Source organism: Pleurodeles waltl, chromosome 3_1 (assembly GCF_031143425.1).
Source record: "Pleurodeles waltl isolate 20211129_DDA chromosome 3_1, aPleWal1.hap1.20221129, whole genome shotgun sequence".
Taxonomy (NCBI): Eukaryota; Metazoa; Chordata; class Amphibia; order Caudata; family Salamandridae; genus Pleurodeles; species Pleurodeles waltl.
In genome coordinates, this window is record NC_090440.1 from 1452307729 (window position 1) to 1452330955 (window position 23227).

The 23227-nt window shown below is 43.6% G+C and overlaps 1 protein-coding gene across 1 annotated transcript in view; it reads left to right on the forward strand.

Annotated features, from left to right (window-relative positions):
• SORL1 (sortilin related receptor 1) overlaps window positions 1-23227 on the forward strand; it is a 669532-nt gene that overhangs the window by 257625 nt on the left and 388680 nt on the right. Inside the window, exons 24-25 of the mRNA XM_069225024.1 lie at window positions 10587-10709; window positions 14671-14790. Coding sequence (XP_069081125.1) covers window positions 10587-10709; window positions 14671-14790 — 243 coding nt within the window. The remainder of the gene's footprint in view (window positions 1-10586; window positions 10710-14670; window positions 14791-23227) is intronic.

Here is a 23227-nt window from a genome sequence, read left to right on the forward strand (position 1 = left end):
TACATTTTTATAAATTTTTTATTAGTTTTAACAGTCAGACCATAGTCAGTAGGACATTATGATCAACATAAGTTCTCGGAGACAAAAGGAAAAGTCAATGTATAAGGTGGAAAGGACAATTAAAATAGCAAACACTAATGAAGCATATTAAAACCCAGCAAAGACACTTGAAGAGGTAATCAACATTGAATGTAAATACCTCCGCACAGTTTAGGTTGTGAAGCGAGCCTAGGACATTTCTGCTAATGGGTAATGCCCTCAGGCTATGATAAGTTAGTGACAAAGCTTTTTTGACATTGTGTGTGTGATATAAGTGATGATCTATTTGAGACACCCCGCCCCCCCCACACAGGCTCACCAGATTCTGAAGTTCTTTTGAGGACAGACCCTAGCCTTGTAAACTTCCCTTTCTGAAGCGAAGCAGTGGCCCATCTCTTTTCCAAACCCTTGGGTTAGGTATTTGCAATGTCATGTTTTAAGATACGGCTGTCCACGCAAATCAACGTGCAAGCATTCTTAAGTGGAGGTAAGCAGCTACTATCCCACCATCAAAAACTGATAATTTACATTTGGAGAATGATATTATGGGCTGTCGTCAAGCCTACAGAAAGCCCTCTCTTCCAATTTAAGCTTGTTGAACAGGGATTGTATTTGACGTATAGGTAATTTTGCTGGGCATAGAGCCATTTGGGAAAAATCATTACCTTAAACTGAGCATTTCTGCTCACTATTGAAAGAGGTAACTTGACCCATTTTCTTAAGGTTTGCACTCATCCTAGCGAGCAAAACAAAACAGTTCTGACACTCGAGCTCTCCCAGGGCCTGGGGATAGTTTGTATTCCCAAGTATTCAAAGTACCCAGAGAGCACACAGAGCCTGGTCACAGAGGTTTGCCAGTCCGTCCCTCCACCAGTGGGACCAAAGCCTATATATGCTGATTAACAGTCAGATATGTTTTTCCGGTATCCCTTTGTTGATTTTTAAACATGGTCATAGCAATTATGTGCGGTTTGCAAATGCATTCAGGCATAACAACCAGACATGTTGTTTCTACAAACACCCAAATGATGTAGAGTAGGCTGTCATACGTTTTGATGGGTCTTGAATAAAGATAAAAACATCATCTGCATGTAAAGACATGTGATCGTCAATATATCAGTTATTGAAAATTCCCATAGTGTGCGTCTTTTCTTACCAGTTCAGCTAGGCGCTCTATCACCAGGGCAAAGAGCAGGGTAACAATGGACACCTTTGCCTCGTGCCCCGCTCAGTTACAAAGCACTTAGACAGCACTCAGTCAGTCTTACCCTAAGCCTACGTGACATTGTAAAGCATCATGACACTTGGTACAGTAGGGCCCAAAGTTCATCTTGTCCACTACTTGAAACAAGGACCTCCAAGTCGCAGAATCACATACCTTTCACCTGTCTTTAAGAGCCAATGCTCATGGTCTCAATAGATCTCCACTTCTAGTACCATTGCCAAGTGCAGGCTTCACAGACTGTGCCTCTTCCCTCACTCAAGCATAAAACCACTCAGGTTGCGATGTACTAAATGTGTAAAAGCCCCTCAGATGGCGGTATGCCAGCATCTTGGCCAAAATATTTGCCTCTGAATTAATGTGGGATTTAAGCCTATGAAACGATGGAAGCTTGGGACAGTTGCCTTGTTTGGGGGTGACCCTTCTGTTTAGCTTTGTTGAACATTGACAGAAGGAAACGGTGTGCAAGTGAAGAAAATGTTTTAAATAATTAATTTGGTTCTGTTTAGCCTGGGAGTCTTAGTAGACTGCATTGACAGTCACAGCTTCAGATAACTCCTCAGCTGTTAATGAGGAGTCCAACTCATCTCGAGCATCAGTGCCCAGGGCCCAGACTAAGAGATCCTCGATCAAGGTTCTGAGTCACTCAACTTTTGATGGGTGGCAACAAGCGTATAAGGATCTATAACATTTAGCAAATGCATTAGCAGTGTCGCTGGCATTGTATACCATTGTGCCCTGCGTTGGGCAGAGATGCGGAACTATACTCTTGAGTTGCAAACAAGTACATAAACCACCCAGATCTATCCCCTAAGTCGTATATATTCAGCTGTGAGTAGCCATATAGGTGTATTTTGTTGTGTCCAGTGACAAGTCTCTGTTCTGCTGTTGGATGGAGATTAGCTGCCATACCAGGCCTCCTGTCTGGAGAAGTCTGGTGCTTCAGTTCCTTCACCTTAGTCTCCAACGTGATATCGTTTGCCACTGATTGTTGCTTGAGTGGTTGTTGGATATGCCACTGCTTTTAATCACTGCCTAGAATGTTCTCTGTAGGGTCTTGGATGATGCTACTGAGGGTGCAGTGTGTAAAGTAGTCAGATAAGTTATATCTGACTGGGGACTCAGTTGTCATTTAGGAGCCACCAAGGGCTAAGGCAACTGTACCCATCTCTGAACCACCCGGCCAAGCCAGGCATAATAGGACAGGTGAATAATCTGATATTCGCAGCAGGAGCATCACTGCATGGACATCGGCTATCTGCATAAAAAAATTGTTCAGTCTCAGCATAGGGCTATGGCCAATAGGGAGGAATATCCCTGAACCCTAGGGTGCCAGGCAAACCATATGTCAGTCAAGCCTATTGAGGTTACCAGTGGTGGCTGGTAACATTTGAAAGTGGTGGGGTGTAAACATCTGGGTATGACTTTTATGTAGCGAGTGAAGCGAGCTAGCTTAATGGGCAAACGTGGGGTCCAGTGGGGGCCCAAAAAACAATTTGAAAAAAGATTGGGAAATGGTGCATTTGAAAGGAAATAAATTTAGTGAGAAAGCAAGGTTTATAAAGCAGTGGGCATGTATAGTCTTGAAATAGTAAACACATTAAAATAGCCCCATATCTTACTGCATTAATATGTTCACCCTTTAATGTACAAATTGTACATCAGCTTTGGAAGAAATATCTCTAATCCGGCATCAGGAACAACCCACAGCCGCTGGCTGCAATCTGTCAAACAGAAATGTGTTTAAGTGGGATGAAATAAGTGGGAGCTCTCTAAAAGGGAACATGCAAAATACATTTCTGTGAATACCATATTGTGCCACCTGGCATGTATTTTGGTTTCTTTCTGAGATGTCTTTGCATCCAGAAATATAACACAACAACTGACACACACTTAAAATCTGTTAGTACAGTTGACTTTGTCAGTGGTTGTTAGCTGTTTAAGATAAATGAGTACCAACAAAGATTAGTTATAAATAATTAACATTGGAAATATTTAAATTATGAAATTGTGAGACTGTGAATTAAATATCACTGAGGCCTGTGGAAGGAGTAGGGCCTTCAGTTATGTGTGCTTTGTTAGATATGGAAGCCCCTCCTCTCTTTCCTGTTCAGCACCGTCTTTTCACTCTCCCCTGAATGCACTTCCTTGCATCTCCTTCATTTTACTACCCCAAACATATACTGCACTCAATCACATTTAAGCACAGTATTTCCTTTTGCTTTCTAAATATGTTGACCTCTATGCACTATGCATTTTCTGGGATGGTGTGTTGGCACTAGTGTTAATACTTTGTTGCCATGCGTGGACACATTCCACAAGTTTTTTCTGGAAAAATACATGCTTTTCTTATGGATACACCTTTTGATGGCTCCCACCTGTTCGGTGAGGAAGCTGGTTCTGCCTTGGGATATTTCAAGGTAAGCGCAACATGGCACACTCCCTGGGCCTCTTGACCCCTGCCAGTTTCCTCACCACTAAAGGGAATTTCAAGGCTACTCTATACCCAACTCATAGGCAACGCCAGTCTGTCCAACCCATGTCACTGTCACCTAATGCCATTTTAAGCCAGGGATAGGAAAAGTGCGGTCACCAGTGGCACCAGTCCTCCCAGTCCCCTTTACCTGCTGCAACAGCCTCCAAGCTGCTTTACCTTGCTATTAGCAGCACACAGTCACCCTGTGGGAGGCAGGATCCAGCACTTTCTCCCAGGCTGGTGATCCATTACATCCGCAGATGGGTCCTCCAAATTGTTTGGCACGGATATGACCTACCCTTTCTTTCTGCCCTGAACCTTCTTCCCACACCAGTGACTCTCGGAGGAGTACCTTTTATTTCTAATGCAAGAGGTGTGAGCCATCGAGAGGGTGCTAGACTCAGAATTAGTGAAATGTGTTACTTTCACTATTTCCTTACCCTTGGAGCAGGATAGAGGCTTGCAGCCCATTTTGATCTTTGCCCTCCTAATGCCTTCTTGCGGAAGGACAAGTTTAAAATGCTCATGCTGCCCCAGATTCTGTCTGCCCTGTGCGACTGGATGATATCCTTGCCCCTGCAGGATGCCTATTTTCATATACCCATCCTGCAGTCCCACAGATGTTACCTGCCATTTAAGGTAGGTCAGGAACATTTTCAGTTTGATCTGATCCATTTCAGCCTCACCACTGTATTTTATTGTATTGTAGTGTATTTATAGAGCGCATTCCGGCCATAGCATCGAAGCGCGAAGGGTTAGCGGTAAGTCAGAGGGTGCCCTTAAAAGAGTAAAGAAAGAGGCCAGATGCCAATTTTATCAAAAGGAAAAGTGGCAAGGTGGGGCCAAGAAGAAAAAGGAAGACCTACCCTAGCCTTAAAATAACCAAGTTTTAAGCTGCTTCTGGAAGGGAAAATAAGTCTCCTCCATCTGGATAGAAAATGGTAGCTAATTCCAGAGTCTTGCCGCTATAACTGAGAAGGCTTTGTCCCCCCATCTAGCCCTGCGGCAGTGAGGGATACATACGAGCTCCAGAGCAGAAGATCTGAGCTCATGTCCTGGCCGGTACGGCCGTAGGGCCGAGCTGAGATAATTACAGCCTTCTTGATGAAGAGCCTTGTAAGTAAGGCACAGTGTTTTAAACGTAATCTTTTTTTCCACCAGTAGCCAATGCAACTGTCTTAGGCTACTGCTGACCGATGGAAAAACTCGGAAGATCCAAAACTAAGCGAGCCACAGCATTCTGAATCAACTGCAGTCTGTTGAGAGAGACCTTCTTGATAATAAGCATCAGCGCATTGCAATTGTCAATTTAGAAATAACTAGTGCTAAAGTCACCACAATTTGAGTTCTTTTTGAAGAAAGGGGAAAATTTTCTTTAACATTTTCAAGCACCAGTAGCAGCATTTGACAGTTCGATTAGTTTGAAGCTCGAAGGAGAGAGTCCTGTCAAATAAAACTCCGAGGTTTCTTACCAAGGAACTTGGAACTGGGCATTTATTACAAGACTTTGGCTACCATTGAGAGCTCCATATATTGGTGTCCAGACCGAAGAGGAGAATTTCCATCTTCTCTCCATTCATTTTCAACCAGTTATTGCTCATCCAATTGTTAATGTCACTCATGCATGTGTGAAATCTATCTGCCACCTCCTCCCAGTTCTGGTTGACCGGTATAATCAGCTGGGTATCACCGGCATAAGACATCACTTAAAATCCAAATGAGCAAACAAGTGTGGCTAATGGGGCCACATACAAATTAAACAAGGTGGGGCTAAGTGAGGATCCCTGTGGAACCCCACAGGGGAGTTGGAACGGAAGAGCCCTTTATCTCCACAGCTGACCATGATCGACCTATCCATCAGGAAAGACTTTAGTATATCACCTTCCCCCGATCTACTCTCCTCCGAATTATATCCGCAGAGGAGACCAGAGCGGATTACTTACTGTGGTTTTTGCAGAACCTGTGTTGAGATGGAAAGCATCTGTCTGTCAGAATTTCTTGATAGACCGGTTCAAGGGCAGTCGAAACCAGATCAGGAACTCATTTTAAGATGTTGGAAGGGCAAGGGTCCATTGGCGACCCTGATTTTACTCACCCCCCAATAATTCTTTAATTTTGAACACCTGTAAGGGTGAGAAACCGGTAAGCTTTGGTCCAGAATCTGGGACCAGAGCGGTCCCTTGATCTTCTCCTCTCAGCTTCATGGGGGGCTGCTTGAAGTTAGCGTGAAGCTGAATAATTTTATACTTAATTTAATCAGCCACACTTTGACAAAAGTCCCGCGCTGGGGAGGAGGGAGGGGAAGTTAGGGTGCAGACCACCTTAAAAAAGTTCTCTAGGCCCATGGTCCGCTTCTTTAACTTTGCGGGTAAAGAAATCTGATTTAGCTTTTTTAATTGCTGATTTATGATTCTCGAGCAGAGCCCTTAACTTGACTCTCTCCTCAGGGTTCTGGTGGAACCTCCATTTCCTTTACTTGTGTCTGTATAATCTCTAAGTTTTTTTAGTTCCTCCGAATACCATAGGGAGGATATGGGCCTCCCAGGCCCATATGGCCCCTCTGACACCCTGCTCAAATCACTCCTGCTCTGAGGTGATGGTTTCACTTGCCTGATCCCAACCACCCCTAAGGGCACTGGCCAGGCTCTGCTCCTCAATCTTTTGCCATTGTCTAGAGAATTTAAGGGTTGGAGGGACATTAGTGGAGGCCAATGTGTATGCAGCCTTGACTGCCACCTAATCGTTATCTGTCCAATCCATGGGAGTGTTATCTAGTCTACAAAAATGATCAGGATGAATAAAAATAGCATCTAGCGTATGTCCTGCATAATGTGCAAAGGATGTGCCTGTTCCATCCCAGTCAAGATTAGCCATCAGATCTAGAAACTCTCCTGAAGTCCTTTGTGTTCTCAAGATGAATTTTAAAGTCTGCCAATATTAGTGCCTTGGGGGCCATGGAAATAGGTTCAATCAGAGCAGGCCAAGAAGAGAGAAAGGTGTTTTTTGGGCCTGGAGGGCGGTAAATTAATAAGCCCTCAAAGTATGGAATATTGTCGTCTTATCTTAAAATAGCCCCCTTCGCAGACGGCCGGGCTGACCTTGATGGGTTTGAGTGTACAATACAAATTATTCCGGAAGATTAATGCCAGAACCCCTTCCCTTCTTCCCAGCCCTGCCAAGCCTGGAAAACAAGTAATCGGGGGTGGGAGGGAGGCAGCAAGAAGATCCTGGTAAGAGTTCTCTCTAGCCCATGTTTCTGTGATAACAATGCAGTCTAAATTGAAGGCTTCGATCATATCCCTAAATTCTACACAATGTTTGCTTAATGAGCGAGCGTTAATCAGGCCATATTTGATGTATTGTGGGGTCTTATCTCCTGGCTTCAGTTGCAGATTCTGAGCTTGTGGTTTAGCCACTGGGCAGTTTCTGTTGCCCACCATTTTAGGTTCCCAATTGCATATCCCACACCTCCATCCCTTAATCCAGTTGGGATCAGCATGATCACATCCCTCAGGTTTTCCTAGATAAAATATCTAAAAGCTCCTGTCTGGAAAACTTTTGAGGTGTGTGGGTTTGATATTCTGCTTCAGAAAGCCTGGGCCCAGTCTTAAATGCCGATTAGTGATCAGGCCGCGCCCTCAGATGCAGCAACTAGACCGCCCACCCGTCCCGTACCTCAAAGATGGCACTGCTGCCACAAACCGGGAAGAGCTCTAACAGGCCCTTCTCCCAAAAAGAGTCGTCTGGCAGTCATGCGGCACAGGTAACATGCCCCTTACTGTGAGTAAAGCGAAAGGAGCGTCACTAAAATAGTTAGGCACCAATAATAAATAATGCAGATAAAAAACACCAAACTCGATGTGCAATGAATATGGTAATGATTTAATACTAAAAAGAAAATACATAAGAGCTAAAAAGTATAGTAAGAGGAACAGACCTCCACCGTACTTACAGCGTCTCTGCCCCTTGGGTGGTCACCAAAGGGATGGCAGTGGTCTCTGAAATCTCCAACATCTGAAGATGGGCAGTCTTTCACTACATCAATGTAACCACTGCCTGTGTAGTCCCCCTCCAAATAGCTGTAAACCTCCTGACTTAATTGGATTTGTCTATTAATGAGCTGAAGGTACATCTGATTCCTTCCCAGAGGCTTCCCTTCACAGGAGCTGTCTTGTGTACAGTGCAGTTCAGGTCTTTCCTCTGAGTGCAGGACATTCGGATTCTAATGTTTTATAGCCGTGATCCTGGATCACCACATGAGCAGCTCTGAGGCATCTTGGTCTTTTATTTGCCTGCAGTATCTTTGAGTATGTCAGGTGGCATATGCAGGCTCTGCAATGTAATCTCACGTTCCAGTGGGCCCACCACCAAGGAAACCTGCAGATGATATTCAGATTTCAGTGGAAACTGTATATGATCTGCAGTGGTGGCTGATGGACTACAGTTCAGAGTCAAGGCCCCTCTTCATCCCCCAGCCAAAGCTGGCGGTAGACACTGATGCTTGAATACTGGGTTGAGGAGGCCATGTGGAAGCGGTGGAGTTCAGAAGACTCAAATTTCTTGCAAAAACCTGTCTCTGTATCAGTCTGTTGGCGTTGTGGGCTGTTTGTCCGACATTGAAGGCCGTCCTACTGCTCATCAAATGGAGGCTGGTGCAGGTTCTCAAGGACAACGCCACCACCGTTTGGTACTGCAACAAGCAGGGCTGACTGGGGTCCTGTGTGAGGAGACTTTATTCTTCCTTAGTTGGCTGGAGTGTCAGAGCATTTCGCTGGTCGCAGACTACCTAACAGGATTCTTGAATGCCTAGGTAGACGAGCTCAGCCATCAGCACTTGGCAGAACCCAAATGGTGTCTACATCCTGAGGTAACACAGGGCATCTTCTAGCAAGGGAGAGAACTCTCGCTAGGTCTTTTGCCACCATTGAGAATACAAAGTATCAACATTTTTTCACTTTGAAAATTCTGCAAAGAGGCTTTTTTTAAGGCACATTCTGACTGGAATGGACACAGGTCTCCTGTACTCCTTCCCACCCCTGCCTTTCCTGCCACCAAAACTACTTGGCCCAAGTCATCTTAGTGGATCTGGATTGGAGCAGGCGAGCGTGGTACGTGGAGCTTCTGAGCGACAGCATCTGCCCTCTCTTTAGGCTACCACTACAGAAAAATCTTCTTTTGCAGCAGCAGGGCAGTGTTCCTCACCCTACCCTGTAAAATCTACACCACCATGTGTGGAGGTTAAGCAGCAGCTGTTGATTTAATTTTGATCTGACAGTGAAAGTTGTGTATGTCATCCTTGCTGGTAGCCACCGTTCCATGCAATCCGTTTATGCTGGGCACTGGGACAGATTTATAGCCTGGTTTAAAGTCCGTAAGAGAGATCCTTAACAAGCCAAACCAATGCATACTTTGTTAGTATTGTCTTTGGCCTTGTAAGGCCTTACAGTGGTGACTATTTAAGTTTGTCAGCCATTTCTTCCATTTTGTTTGACCAGATCAACCGTTCTTGTTGAAATCAACACCTGCTGGGCTGCAGTTTATTAAAGGTTTGATACACATGTTCCCTTCCAATCCATTTGTGATGTCACATTGGACCTTAATTTGGTCTTGATGTTCCTCATGAGTATGCTCTTCGAGCTCTTGCACAGCTGATGTTTGCATCTTCTGACTCTAAAGACTTTCTTCTTCATTCCGATCACTTCAGCTTATTGTGTGACTGAACTTCAGATACTGCTGGTGCAACGGCCCCATGCCACCTTTTTTCCTGTACAGACTGGTGTTGAGGTCTCATGCAGCTTTCATGCCAAAATGTGTGACTCCTGGGCAATCCATAAATCCCAACGTTCTTTGCCCCCCTTATCCCTCGAAAAAGAGAGACTCCATCAGCTGGACCCCAAAAGAGCTTTAGGCTTTTGCATTGAGTGTGCCAAGGACCATCCGATGGATGATCATTTTTTTGCTGGGTTCTTTAGGTCAAAGAATGGGAACGCTGTGCAGAAAAGACCTCTGTGAATGCGGATAGTCCTCTCCATTAACATCTGCTATGCACTTGCTAACAAGCAGCCTCAGCAGGATGAGAACCCCTTCCACCAAGGCTAAGGCTGCAAATGCGTTGGCTTGTGGGGTCCCTTGCCTTGTCATGTGCCAGGCTGGGATGAGGGCATTGGTGCGCACTAGTACCTTGACAACCAGGTCTGATGGGAAGGACACTTTGCCTCTTCCACACCACAGACCCCATACCTTTGGGGTGTACTTATTTAGTGTCTGCTCTAAAGGTTAGGAATATAGGGATAGAAATATCCATCAGAAGAACAAGTTACCCAACTTTGGTAATGATTTTTCATGTGGATACACTTTCTAACTGGAGATTCCTCACTGCCCTTCAGCCCTGTTCAGTGCCTCTTTTTGACTTATAAAACAGATCCAAGTTAGAGATCTGCACACTGAAACCGACAATTGTGTTCTGCTCTGCTTCTTAAGTTGTGGAAACAGTCAAGCAAGAAACTGACATGGGGTACATGGTTGACTCCACTCAGTCAATTCAGAAGTGATACAAATGAACGTGGAGCTGTGCAGAGTGCTGGATTATTGTTGTGAAAAGCTTCTGGATTCTGCAGGTGAGACATCTGCAGTTAGAATATTCACCAGAAAATGTGTTACCAAAGGTAAGTCATTTGTTCATTTAACTAAATAAAGAAAAAAGGCTAGTTTTTCACACGTGTTTGAAGATAGTAGCGTATTTTTGTGGTGATTTGTTTTTGTGTATTTTGCATTTTTTTCCGTAATATTATTGACACTTCGAAGCCAAATAGTAATTTAATTTTTGAAACATTTTTTCTTGTACACCAGCAACAACTACCTGTAATGGTGATAGTTTGTTCAGGTGTGTGGATTCGGGAGCCTGTGTCCCAATGTCGTACCGATGTGATCTTGAAGATGATTGTGGCGACGGTAGCGATGAACATCAGTGCGGTAAGTTAATTGAGTTATATATCCAATCAGTTTTTATTGTTTCTTTGTTTCGAATACTGCAGTCTTGACACATGCATGAGGGTTGGGATTATCATATGAGCAGGGGCTGAGCTACATACTTTTTAGATACAGCCCGTTTCTAGACATTCAAAGTCTTTATTGTCACATTTTACACCGTAGAGCACCGTAGATCATGACTATCCCCTATGGTAAAGCATTGACTCAAACAATATTATACAGTGTAGAGCGGTTTAATTTTGATTTCTTAAAACAAAACACAAAATTACATCTTATCTATACATTGACGCCCTCCTAGCAACAACGTTCGCCTTTTGTCTGTAAATGGATCAATTTGTATGCCATCTAATGAAGTCCATTGTCTTTATTAAGTACTCTAGTTCCAAGCTTTGCAGAGTTGATGATAGTACAGGGAACTGCAGAGTTCCCCTGAGTGTGATTTTTCATTGTTTTTTCCCCTATGTAGACACATTTTTACTCAAAAAAACTTTTGTTCAAAATGAGGACAATCAAATGCGTTTGGCACAAGAGCCATTTTCCTGTGAGAGTTGTCCATAGGGGGCCCCACAGAGAAGGTTCACCATAGAATTGATGTGTTTTCACTAATGGTGACTGTGACAGGCTCCACGTTTGGGTCCCAGTATTTAGAATAACCTGCCACTGGTTCTATGTAGCGTTGTGGGCAACCTCTCATTAGAAAGCTTTTGAAATCGTGACACGTTTATTTCTTTCATTACAGTGTACCGGTTTCCTTTATCACATCTATCTCTGGCGTACAAGTTATTGCTGCAGTGTTAACTGTTGCTGTAATGCGTAAGCTGCAGATTATCAGACTGGAGTAGCTGAAACGACCATTTCAACTTGTATTCCCTTTGCAAGCTGTGCCAGTTTTATCCTCTTATTTTTTTATGAGACTGTGGTCCTAGCCGTCCTGTTTATTCTCGGAGTTTACTCTTTTCTCCCACTGTTACATCGCAGTAGAAATGCTACTGCTCTCTAGAGCACTTTTTCCATATTCCTGCAGACCTTTGTCCTGAATCCCTGGAACATATGTTGACATTTTATGTCCAAGACCAATCATGGTTTCCATGCAGTTCACATAGTTGCCATTGATTAGCATTCACAATTGCTTATTTGTTCGGTGTACTGCTGCCCCTAGCCTTTCCACCTACAGGCGAGGGATACAGTTTAGCTGCAGTGAACCTGGCATAATAACTTTAGCTTTGAAAGAAAACTAAATATTTTAAGTTTCCCTTATAATGCCGTATTTTAACATGATACGTTTGTGATTTAAGATTGGTTCATATCATACGGTTATTGGGCGTCCTGGGAATACTCCCTCTTTTCAATTCTAAACAGTTCTTGCACTGGATCCTGACTTAAGGGAGGAGCCGGAGGCGCAGCTTTGGGACAGATGGTGTGCCAACTTTATCCCAGCACTACCACACTATGCCCACTGAAGCCTTGTGTAAAGCTTCCATACAAAGATGAGCATTTTGATGTCAAAAATAAATGTGCAGAAAAAGTCTCTGACATTTAAGTCACTCTGTGAGAGGCATTTTGGTGTTGAAATTAAAAGCACTTTCACCAAACATATAGCAGTGCGATGTCATTCTTGACTTTAACTGTAATGTGTAGTGAGATTAAATGAAGGTGTCTTCCCAATTGAGGTAGGGTATCTTAAAAATAGATTGGTTTCCATGGTGCTGTTTAGGTCATGTAGGAGGAGTGCTGCTTCGCCAACATGAATGTCTGCACTAGGATGGCTTTTTCCTCCTGTCAAGGTTTCTTAACTGAGTATCTTAAATAACCCAGCTTCTGCAGAGATGGTGTTATTTAAGAGTGTTTTACTTTCTATGAAACGATTGACCTCTTCTGTGTACAACACTGTCCTGAAAGCTTACAGTCTTGAAGTCACTCTTGAATTCTGTGGTTCAGTGGAGATTTTTAGGAGCTGAAGGTGAAAATGGTTTTGCGACTTGAACTTTACTAGAAGTTGCACTGTCCAATTTTGCACTGACTGATACCAATCTGGTGCATATTTGGGGAGCATCAGAAGAAGGTATTTGGGTAGTTCGGCTGTAATTCAGGGAAAGCTGGCACTTACAACCCTTGGGTCGGATACGTAAGACATACTTTTTCCATCTTATCCAAAAGCCTCAAGCCATTACTTATAGATATGCAAAGTTTATTGCACTCAGACCCATCATGTTACACGGATTTCAGATCACACCTAAATATTTAGAGTCTGCAGATCCGCTTGTGTGGGAAGACCCTCCTCCTGTCTGCTATCAATAGTGTGGGATGAAATTCCATGGGTTTTAAAAATGAAAATAGAATTCACAGCGTTTTGAAAATTCCTAGAAACATGGCTGTTCAAGAGATAACTAGATTCTTTGTTCTGCTTCACCATTTCTGGGCTTTACAGCAATTTATAAATCAGTGTAGTTGATTAGTTCATTCATTCTTCGAATGGGGTATCCTTATAAAGAGTAAACCCACTGGCAAGTCACAGAAAATATGTGCCAAAGGATCACACACAAAACGTGCTTGTTCAGTACATACAGTCCCCAACCTAAATGCAATCTTAATTGCACGAACGAAATAATACTATATATTTTATTATCCTCCAGGTTAACAAACCTTGTTCACTGCAATCCCGCAGCAGCTTATATACAGGATTCCATAACTGGGAGCTTCATGGGTGTGACTTAGCGTTGTAGGCCAGTTCAGTTCTGATACCACAAATAAATACGTTTCACAACAAAGTGTGTAATTGGCGTCGTAAAATTTGAATACTAGCAGTAGTCTAAAATACGGGTGAACTAATCAGAGACTGCATAATCTGAAAACGTGCCATACCTGGTATACAGTAAACCACCTAGATATCTCTACTTAAAATGTATAGAAATATAGATGGTTAATTGTAAGTAACAGCGATGTTTTTGTGACTGCTTCTGAGTGGCATTAAGTAGACAACATGAGTTACGATTTAGATGTCTGTGATGTCATGCAAAACCCCCTGCCTAAAATTGTCTGTTAAATATTGGGCCTCTATTTCATCCCACCCCCACTCTTACCAGCTGTGCACAAGGGAGAAGGATGAAAGGATGAATGGATGGAGGAGCCATACACATAATGGTCTCTCCTGTTTCCGTCCACTGCCCTGCATTAAACCTGATGTCCTGCTATCATTCCCTATGACCACCTAATATTTAAAAACCATACCTGGCAACCTGTAACACTCCCACTTCCACTTATCAAACATTTTTTTTAAACTCTCCTGATGATCTGTCACTCACCCCACAGGTTTCTACATATACACGCAAAATAAAATCCAGGTGTCCTGATAACCGTACCTTCTCGGTCTGTGGAGACTAGAGAGAGCCTGGAGAAGGTGGAAAAGACCGCCAGCTGTCTCTGGAGCCTCAGTCGGGGGAGGACGACGACTTACCATGGGGAAATCCGGCAATTCCCTTATGACGTAGCAACAGTTGCTTTTGCTGTGCCGTAGCAATGACTAACCATATTCAGAGACCAGGATTTAGGCTTATGACTGATAATCAGTTTATCTGTGCTGAGAGCTCCGTACAAAAATGTTGACTTGCATCTAGACACACTTTCCAAAACTTGCCCTCAAACATGCTAGGGCTGGTTAAAATAACAAATTAAGTGAATTTGGCTGAATTTAGGAATATATAGTTGGCTAAAATGTCTGTAGGTAGTTATATTGACAGTGAATGTTTACATATTGCAGTGTGTTTTCAGAGAGAACCCTGAATTTAACATGTCTAGTGCTAGCTAGTGGGCTTAAAGGTTGGTTTCAGTAGATTACCTTTTTTTAAACTGGCGATAAAAACTGTTACATGTAATGTAAGTGTTTAGTTTGTGGTGAATTTGAAACCACTCCTTGTATCCTAACATTGCTTTGCTTTGCATGCAGAAAGTCATCGATGTGGAAAAGAGGAATTTAACTGCACCTCAGGAATGTGTGTCCGTTCTTCTTGGGTGTGCGATGGAGACAACGACTGCCGAGACTGGTCTGACGAGGCAAACTGCACTGGTATGAAGTTCATTAAATCATTAGGCATGCGCTGCTTTGAAACTGATGGAAAGTAACGATTCTTAGTGCAACTCCCATAGGCATAGGAAGTGTAGAAGACGCGGGGTATAGATCGCACCTGGATTTTACAGTGGGTGGGGATAAGGTGAGTGGACACTGGGGTAAAAAAAATAATTCTCAAGCACCTCCACAGTTTTTTAGGTTGAGCGTAAGCGTACGACCTCTTCTATACTTTTAAGTATACTTCTGTGAGCTTCTAGCTATTTCATTTGATAGTTTGTGTCATTTACAAATCCTTTCTTGCTAGTGTCAGTCATGCCTTTTTGTCCTACCTTTTTCTCTTTGAGAGCAGGGACCAACTACTGTATAATTATGCTTTGTCCTGTTTATCTCTTCTGTAGGGGACTTTCTTTGTTTGTTTTTTTGGCCTGCTGGTCTTAAACTGTGTGTGTGTGTTTCAGAGCAGCCATCCTTCCTCAGGCAAGTTCGCCAGGAGGTCTCACTCTGCAAACATAAAACCAACAGCATAGGGGGGCGTTTCCATGGCCAGCTTACCCTCGCTCTCTTTATTTTGTTGTACTTGGTGAGAAGAACGCTCGTTCCTCTTTAATATCATTCATCGGTGCAGCAATACTATGTGCAAAACCAACGTCCAAGAGAGTCCAAGAGAGTCAAAGAGTTGATTTACTTGCTGATAAAGGAGCAGCGCCTATACAGTCAGGGCGCATATTTGCTGCCTCAAATTGTCCGGAATGGTTTGTACACAAACCTAATATTTTTGAACGGATAACGGCTTCTGCTGTGCTCTCTCTCAGAGCATGTGGTTTTATCAAGCACCAGTGGCCGATTACTTGATTTTTGTGATGACTTTGGCCTGGTGGGATACACAATCTTTAAAGGCTACAGTGTGCGAGCATGAGACCATCCCCGGAGTACACTAACGAGCTTCATTCATACTTGATGGCATCGAAGTGTGAAGATACTCTGGTGCCTGTGATATAAATGCATTTGGAGAAGCGTGGGCTAAACTTGCAAACACGGCAGGCACCACTTTGTTTTTTTGTACAGTGAATAATTTAAAGGCTGCTGCTAGTTATTTTTCTTCGTACTGTGCTTTTGATAAACAATTCTATGTTTTTGCTGTTCTTTTCAAATGGCGTTGTGCATTCTCGTTTTAAATTTTCACACACTGCATCGTTTACACAACTTTCTACTATCCTAGTCCGGGCATCCAAAAATGCCGGCCAGGAGATGAGGTAAATTAGTTTCCCCTGTGCAGCCCGACCATGGCGGATTATTATCCAGCAGAGGCCCCTGCGCTTGCTCGCTAGTGCGTGGAGCCAGTCTATCTGTCTGGACGCATTGCAACCTCGTTTCCGCCATTGTGCTTTAGAAGCCAGTTTTCCAGAAACTACCCCATAGATTAATTGATTTGCTCTGTAATGTAATTGTTCCCCCCGCTCTTCATGTGTGAGCAGTCTTTGGCTGCAGTACAAGGAGAGATGGAAACCTAGGCCACTCACCGTGCCATCACCGTGGGTACGAAACTTCGTGGTCCCAAATTGTTCACAGTGGTTTTTGAACTGCTCTTCCCTGTTTTTCCCTAATCCTGGGTTAGGTTTCGTGTAGAATGTGTCAGGAGAGCGCTGTACTGTTAAAAACATTGCCACTCCTCTAACGAGTATTTTATACATTTGGCTTTTCGACTAATAATTTGTAGCTTTGATTAAGCAGTCTTAGATCCGTGTAACATACAGCAGCTGAAGCCATTTCCGAGGCTCGGAATGGCCTTTCAGGAGCTAGGACAGCCAGCAGACTTTGCCACAGTCTATGAAGCCCCGCGAGTAGGTCTGCTGTTCCACCGGCCCTTGAAATCACGGTAAACATTGCATAGCCAAATTTTATTCCCCCTGAAATGGTGATGTGATCATACAAGCAGCCTTCTAGAACGCAGTACACCAGGTGACAGGACACGCGAGGGCAGCCTCTCTCAATGGTTTTACTGGGCAGCGGTTGAAAAATTTAACCCCGACATAAAGCACACTGTGAGCAGTGTGACTGGCACAAGGGAGCCGAAGAACAGCAGATACTGAAAATCTCACTGCCACTGCGCTGCAGCATTACTAATACCTGCACTAACCAGATATTTAAAAAGATATGTTCATCATGTTGCAGTGCATCCACGATGGGTAAATCCCTGAACATGGCAGTCACGTTAAACAATTTAAATATCTTACTGCCCGGCTTTTTATTAACAGGAAGAAATGTCATTATTTGTTAGCACTTTATTAATTTTGTACTTGTCTAGTGCTGTTTAACTTGACTGTCTACCGGAATAAAACCAGAAAGTCAGTAACTTAAATTTCATTTTGCATTTCACAAGTCTACCTTGTGGTGCCCTCTAGGGGCTAATCTAAGCATTAAAATCAAGATGCTACAATATTCGCCGCACTCGGAAACAAACATTTTTGCACTCTACTCAACGTCTGGTGGTCCTAGACCAAAACGGAAATAATAATAATAATATAAATAGGAATAACAATGGCAATATATTCATTTTTTTTACTGCAGATAGAGGAAGAAGATAAATGGAAGTGCTTTAGTTATATGCAGGGCCACTGGAATTATGAATTAGAGAGGACAAAATTATGCTGCACAGTTGACCAATTTATGTGGCAAGAAAAGTCCAGATATGCCATTTACAAAGCCAGTAGTTCTAACTCAAGCAAATGTGAGAGATATTGCTTTGCAAATGCTTGTTTTAATTGCTATTTATTCACAGTACATAATCTTTTCCATTACTTAGCGCAATATACCAATTTCCATCAGGTTTTATGACATGAACAGTCAAAGGCACCCATTTATAGCCCAGCATACATTGCTGCCTGATAGGGCACACCCCACATTACTCCCATTCGCTGCTGATTGGGTAACAAATAGGTATCCTCAACTAGTTTGGTGATTCTCTACACACTATTCTTAATCATTCAACAGCACAACCTATTTATTAATCATGATTCACATAAGAGGGGACCCTCCTCCCCGTCAAGTCATCACTGATAACCATTGTGTAACACATTCCGTCTGATTCTAAGTATGGATAAACCACATAAAATAGAAAAATCACCTAAGGTCTTGTACCGCCCTACCCCGTGTGCACTCCCATGTGTAACCTGTTTGCCCCCTTCGGTCCCAATAACCTTCGCCATATGTGCATAGGTCTATAATCATGTATCCTATGGTGGTCTTATGCTGCACTACTCTGTTCAAGGCAACCCCATGTTGTTTTCTACCCTGCTTTGGAAGGACCATTGTAATTGATCTGTCACATAACCTGCCAGATGTCCCAGGCGATTGGCATCTTCAGACTTTGCCTCCAGGGCCAATAAGTATGTGTCCCATAAACCTCCCTCTGATCATCTCCTTTTAGTTGTTTGTAACCATGTCAAGGTGTCACCTTCATCCTCCCACCGTCTCAAATCTCTCAGCTAAGTTTGCACATCTGTGGGCATGGGGGTTAGCTCCATAACATGGATATTTGTTGGTTAAGTAACAGCAGTGTCAGAACTATGAAGGTAGGTACATTTTGGTCCGTTTAGACTTGGGCACTATACCTGGGAGATCTCCTATGTGATCTAGTTCCAGCGGCTTTTTGATGATCTCCTCAAGATCATATAGTGCTGCCTTCCAGATGTACCCAATCGTAGGGCATTTCCACACCATGCGGTAAAAACCTGCTTCCTCCACATGGCATTGCGGGCAGCTAGAGTTGGCACCTACAAACGTGTGCCATGCACTTTGAGGTAAAATATGTTGTCTGGAGGTAATGACATTTTTGTATATTTTAATCTGGCATTTTAAGACACTTGTTTTACTGGCTACAAGGCTGCTGACTAGTGTTTGCCAGTGGGCTGCTAACACATTTGTCCCACTTTTTTCGAGTAGCACAGAGTATGGGTAAATGTTGAGCTAGCACTGCGGCATATTAGTGATGTAACTGCTTTTCTTCCCAGACCAAGAGTCAGTAACAGCCACAACATGCCCGAGGTATCTGGCTCAGTTGGATGTGTAGACCACAGCTGTCCCAGTGTATGTGGCAATGCATTGTATGTAAGAAAATATCTGGGTCCTAACATATATATATATATAATGTGTTCGATGGAATGTGTAGCTGCAGATACACATGCTGTGCATATACTTCTGCCATCTAGTGTTGGGCTCGGAGTGTTACAAGTTGTTTTTCTTTGAAGAAGTGTTTTTTGAGTCACGGGATCGAGTGACTCGTCCTCTTCGGTTCCATTGCGCATGGGCATCGACTCCATGTTAGATTGTTTTCTTTCCGCTGTCTGGTTCGGACGTGTCTCCTTCGGTATCGTATCGATCGGGTTTACATCCTCTATCGACACACCAGTACTGTCAGAAAAGACATCTCTACTCGCCCTACAGGGCGCGCGCGTCCAACTTGGGCCTGATCGGGCCGACTGCGTGAAAGCCTCATGGATCAGACTCCATTCCGGTTCGGTCCTTGGTGCCACGCGATGTCTGTAATCTTTGCCTTTCTCCAGATCATCAGGAAGAAAATTGCGAGGCCTGCTGATCCTTCCGATCTAAAAAGACACTTCAAGACAGAAGAGCACGAAGGCTCGAGAAGGCGTCCAAAAGCTCTGAACATCTCCATATCGAAGAGGAAGAGATCATGCAGACAGCAGTCTCTGTTCGAGGTTCCGATTCCGACCATGAATCCGAGGAAGACAGACCGGTCACGGCAGGACAATACATGAGTACGCCTGCCCCTGTACCATCACAAAGACCGAAACATAAGGCCTTGGGTATGCCACTGCCTGAAGGCCATGGCTCGACCCGAAAGAAGACATCCGGTGGCCAAACTGCCAGCTCGGCACCAAAAAAGTACACTCCTCCGAAACCATCGGAGTCGACAAAAGGCTCCGTATCCTACTCGAGCAAACACAATTTTTCAGAGTCAAAAATTTGGAAATCCCTTTCGAAGCTGAGAACATATTCTACACCATCTTTTTTGATACCGAAAAAGCCACCTTCGGAGCCAAAAAGAGCAGGTTATACCCAGGAGCACAGAGTTTCTAAAACACTCAAAGAAAGCCACAAAACCTCTGAAGAGAACTCTCAAGTACAGCCAATACTTGAAGTAATGGGCAAAAGGCAACCAGGATTCATATTCACAAAGAAACCGTCAGAACCCTAACAGCACCTTCTCTAAAACCTAAGAGGAAATGAGCCTTTCAGGAGTAATTGGACACTACACAGCCTCCAGCTAAAGTGCTAAGGCCAAAGAAGAGACCACCTCCTCCTCAATTTTCTCCTCCTCAATCTCCTTCTCACTCTCCACACCTGCATATCTATCCTCCTATCAGTCTTACACCAATGTAGTCACCATCACATTCGATTGACTCGCAACAAGACAATGTAGACCCATGGGATCTTTATGATCCAGATCCCATTCCAGACAATGACCCAGACTGCTATCCCTCTAATCCTTCACCACCTGAGGATAGTACAGGGTACAATCAAGCTAGGGCGGCAGCATACCACAGTGTCACCATGCACACTTAACCGTTGGAGGTGATTTTTTGTTTAATACACACTCGTCCACACATTCCACATATCAGCCACTCCCTATGCTCTCCGGCATGCTAAAACACGCTGATCAAATTTTTAGCGAGCCAGTTAAAGTAAGAACAATTATTCCCAGAATAGAGAAGAAATACAAGCCACCTCCCTCTGATCCTGTCTACATAACTCAACAACTCCCTCCAGACTCATTAGTAATAAGCGCTGCCAGAAAGAGGGCAAACTCGGTCATCTGGTGATGCACCCCCACCGGACAAAGTGAGTAGGAAATTTGATGCTGCAGGGAAGAGAGTTGCATCCCAGGCAGCCAATCAATGGAGAATAGCCAACTTAGAGTCGTTGGCGAGATACGACAGGGCCCATTGGGATGAGATGCAAGACATAATTCAGCATGTCCCCAAGGAACATCAGAAAAGGACACAGCAACTAGTAGAGGAAGGGCAAGCCATCACCATTAACCAGATTAGGTCTGCCCTAGACACAGCAGACACAGCGGCCAGGAGTGTCAACACTCCTGTAACAATAAAGAGGCATGCATGGCTCAGGTCCTCTGGTTTCAAACCTGAAATCCATCAAGCGGTATTGAATATGCCATTCAATAAAAAAACAACTTTTTGGCCCAGAAGTGGACACTGCAATTAAAAAATTGCGTGAGGATTCAGACACCGCAAAAGCTATGGGTGCACTATACACCACACCATACAGGGGATCCCTTCGGAAACCTCAGTTTAGAGATGATTTAGAGCTCAAACAGCAGAGGCATCCACATCGCAGGCAAAACCAGCCTACCAACCTCAATACCAACGAGGTGGTTTTAAGGGCACATATAGAGGACAGTATCTCAGGAGTAGAGGGAAACATCAAACCTCACAGCACACAAAACAGTGACTTGTTGCATCCCCTTCCACTCCCCATCTCCCTTGTGGGAGGAAGACTACAGAAGTTCCAGACCAATTGGCAAAACATTACCACAGACAATTGGGTACTATCAATTATCCGCAATGGTTATTGCCTAGAATTGATACAAACTCCCCCAATCATTCCACCAAAACCACACAAATTATCCACAGAACACATCAGTCTGTTACAGGAAGAAGTCAAATCTCTATTACTCAAACAAGCAATAGAACCCGTGCCACAAAATCAAAAAGGGATGGGAGTTTACTCACTATACTTCCTCATTCCCAAAAAGGATGGCACCCTAAGACCAATATTAGATCTCAGGACCCTCAACCTTTACATCCTGTCAGAACACTTTCACATGGTAACGCTCCAGGATGTTATCCCACTACTTCAAAAACATGATTTCATGGCAACATTAGACCTTAAGGATGCGTATTTTCATATACCCATCCATCCAGCACACAGAAAATATCTCAGGTTTGTCATTCAAGAAAAGCACTATCAGTTCAAAGTGTTACCCTTCGGAATAACAACAGCTCCAAGGGTATTCACAAAGTGCCTAGCGGTAGTCGCAGCCTACCTAAGACGACAACATGTACATGTCTTTCCATATCTAGACGATTGGCTAATAAAATCAAACAGTCATACGCAGTGTCAAAACCATGCGCATTATGTAATACAAACCCTGCACACGCCAGGGTTCTCAATAAATTACCGGAAGTCGCAACTACAACCTGTGCAAACACAACAGTATTTAGGTGCAATACTAAATACTCAAAAAACGCTAGCAAGCCCAAATATACAAAGAATACAAGCATTCCAAAATATAATCGCAAAGATACAGACAGGTCAACACTACACTGTCAGATTTGTCATGAAAATGTTACGGATGATGGCATCATGTATTGCAATTGTTCCAAATGCATGACTAAACATGCGGCCCTTACAACAGTGCCTTGCACAACAATGGTCACAGGCACACGGTCAACTTCAAGATCTAGTGTTGATGGACCGCGAAACATACATGTCCCTTTAGTGGTGGAATTCCACAAATCTAAACAAAGGGTGGCCATTTCAAGACCCTGTGCCTTAGACCATAATTACAACAGATCCATCAATGATTGGCTGGGGAGCTCACCCCAAAAATCACAACATCTAAGGACAATGGGATGCCCAACACAAACAGCTACACATAAATCACTTAGAGTTGTTAGCTGTCTTCCTAGCACTCAAAGCTTTTCAGCCTCTCCTCACTCAGAAGAATGTCCTGATCAAAACAGACAACATGACCACCATGTATTACCTAAACAAGCAACGAGGAACATATTCGTCCCAACACTCCCTCCTAGCTCATATTTGGAAATGGGCAATACACAACCAAATTCACCTGGTAGCATAATACATTCCAGGGATACACAACCAACTCGCAGATGTTCTCAGCAGAAATCATCCACAAACACACGAGTGGGAGATTCACCCTCAAGTACTTCAAAAATACTTTGAACAATGGGGAACACCAGAAATAGATCTGTTCGCCACAAGCGAAAACGCAAAATGCCAAAGCTTCACATACAGACACCCACATCCCCTATCCAAGGGCAGTGCTTTATGGATCAATTGGTCAGGGACATTTGCTTACGTTTTCCCACCTCTCCCACTCATTCCATTTGTAGTCAACAATTTGTGTCAAAACACACTCAATATGATACTCATAGCACCAACATGGGCCTGTCAACCGTGGTACACAATATTATTAGACCTATCAGTAGTACCACACTCCAAACTCCCAAACAGACCAGACCTGTTGACACAAAACAAAGGGCAGATCAGACACCCAAATCCCAACACACTCAATCTGGCGATTTGGCTCCTGAGGTCATAGAGTTTGGGTATTTACAACTACCATCATAATATATGGAAGTGATTA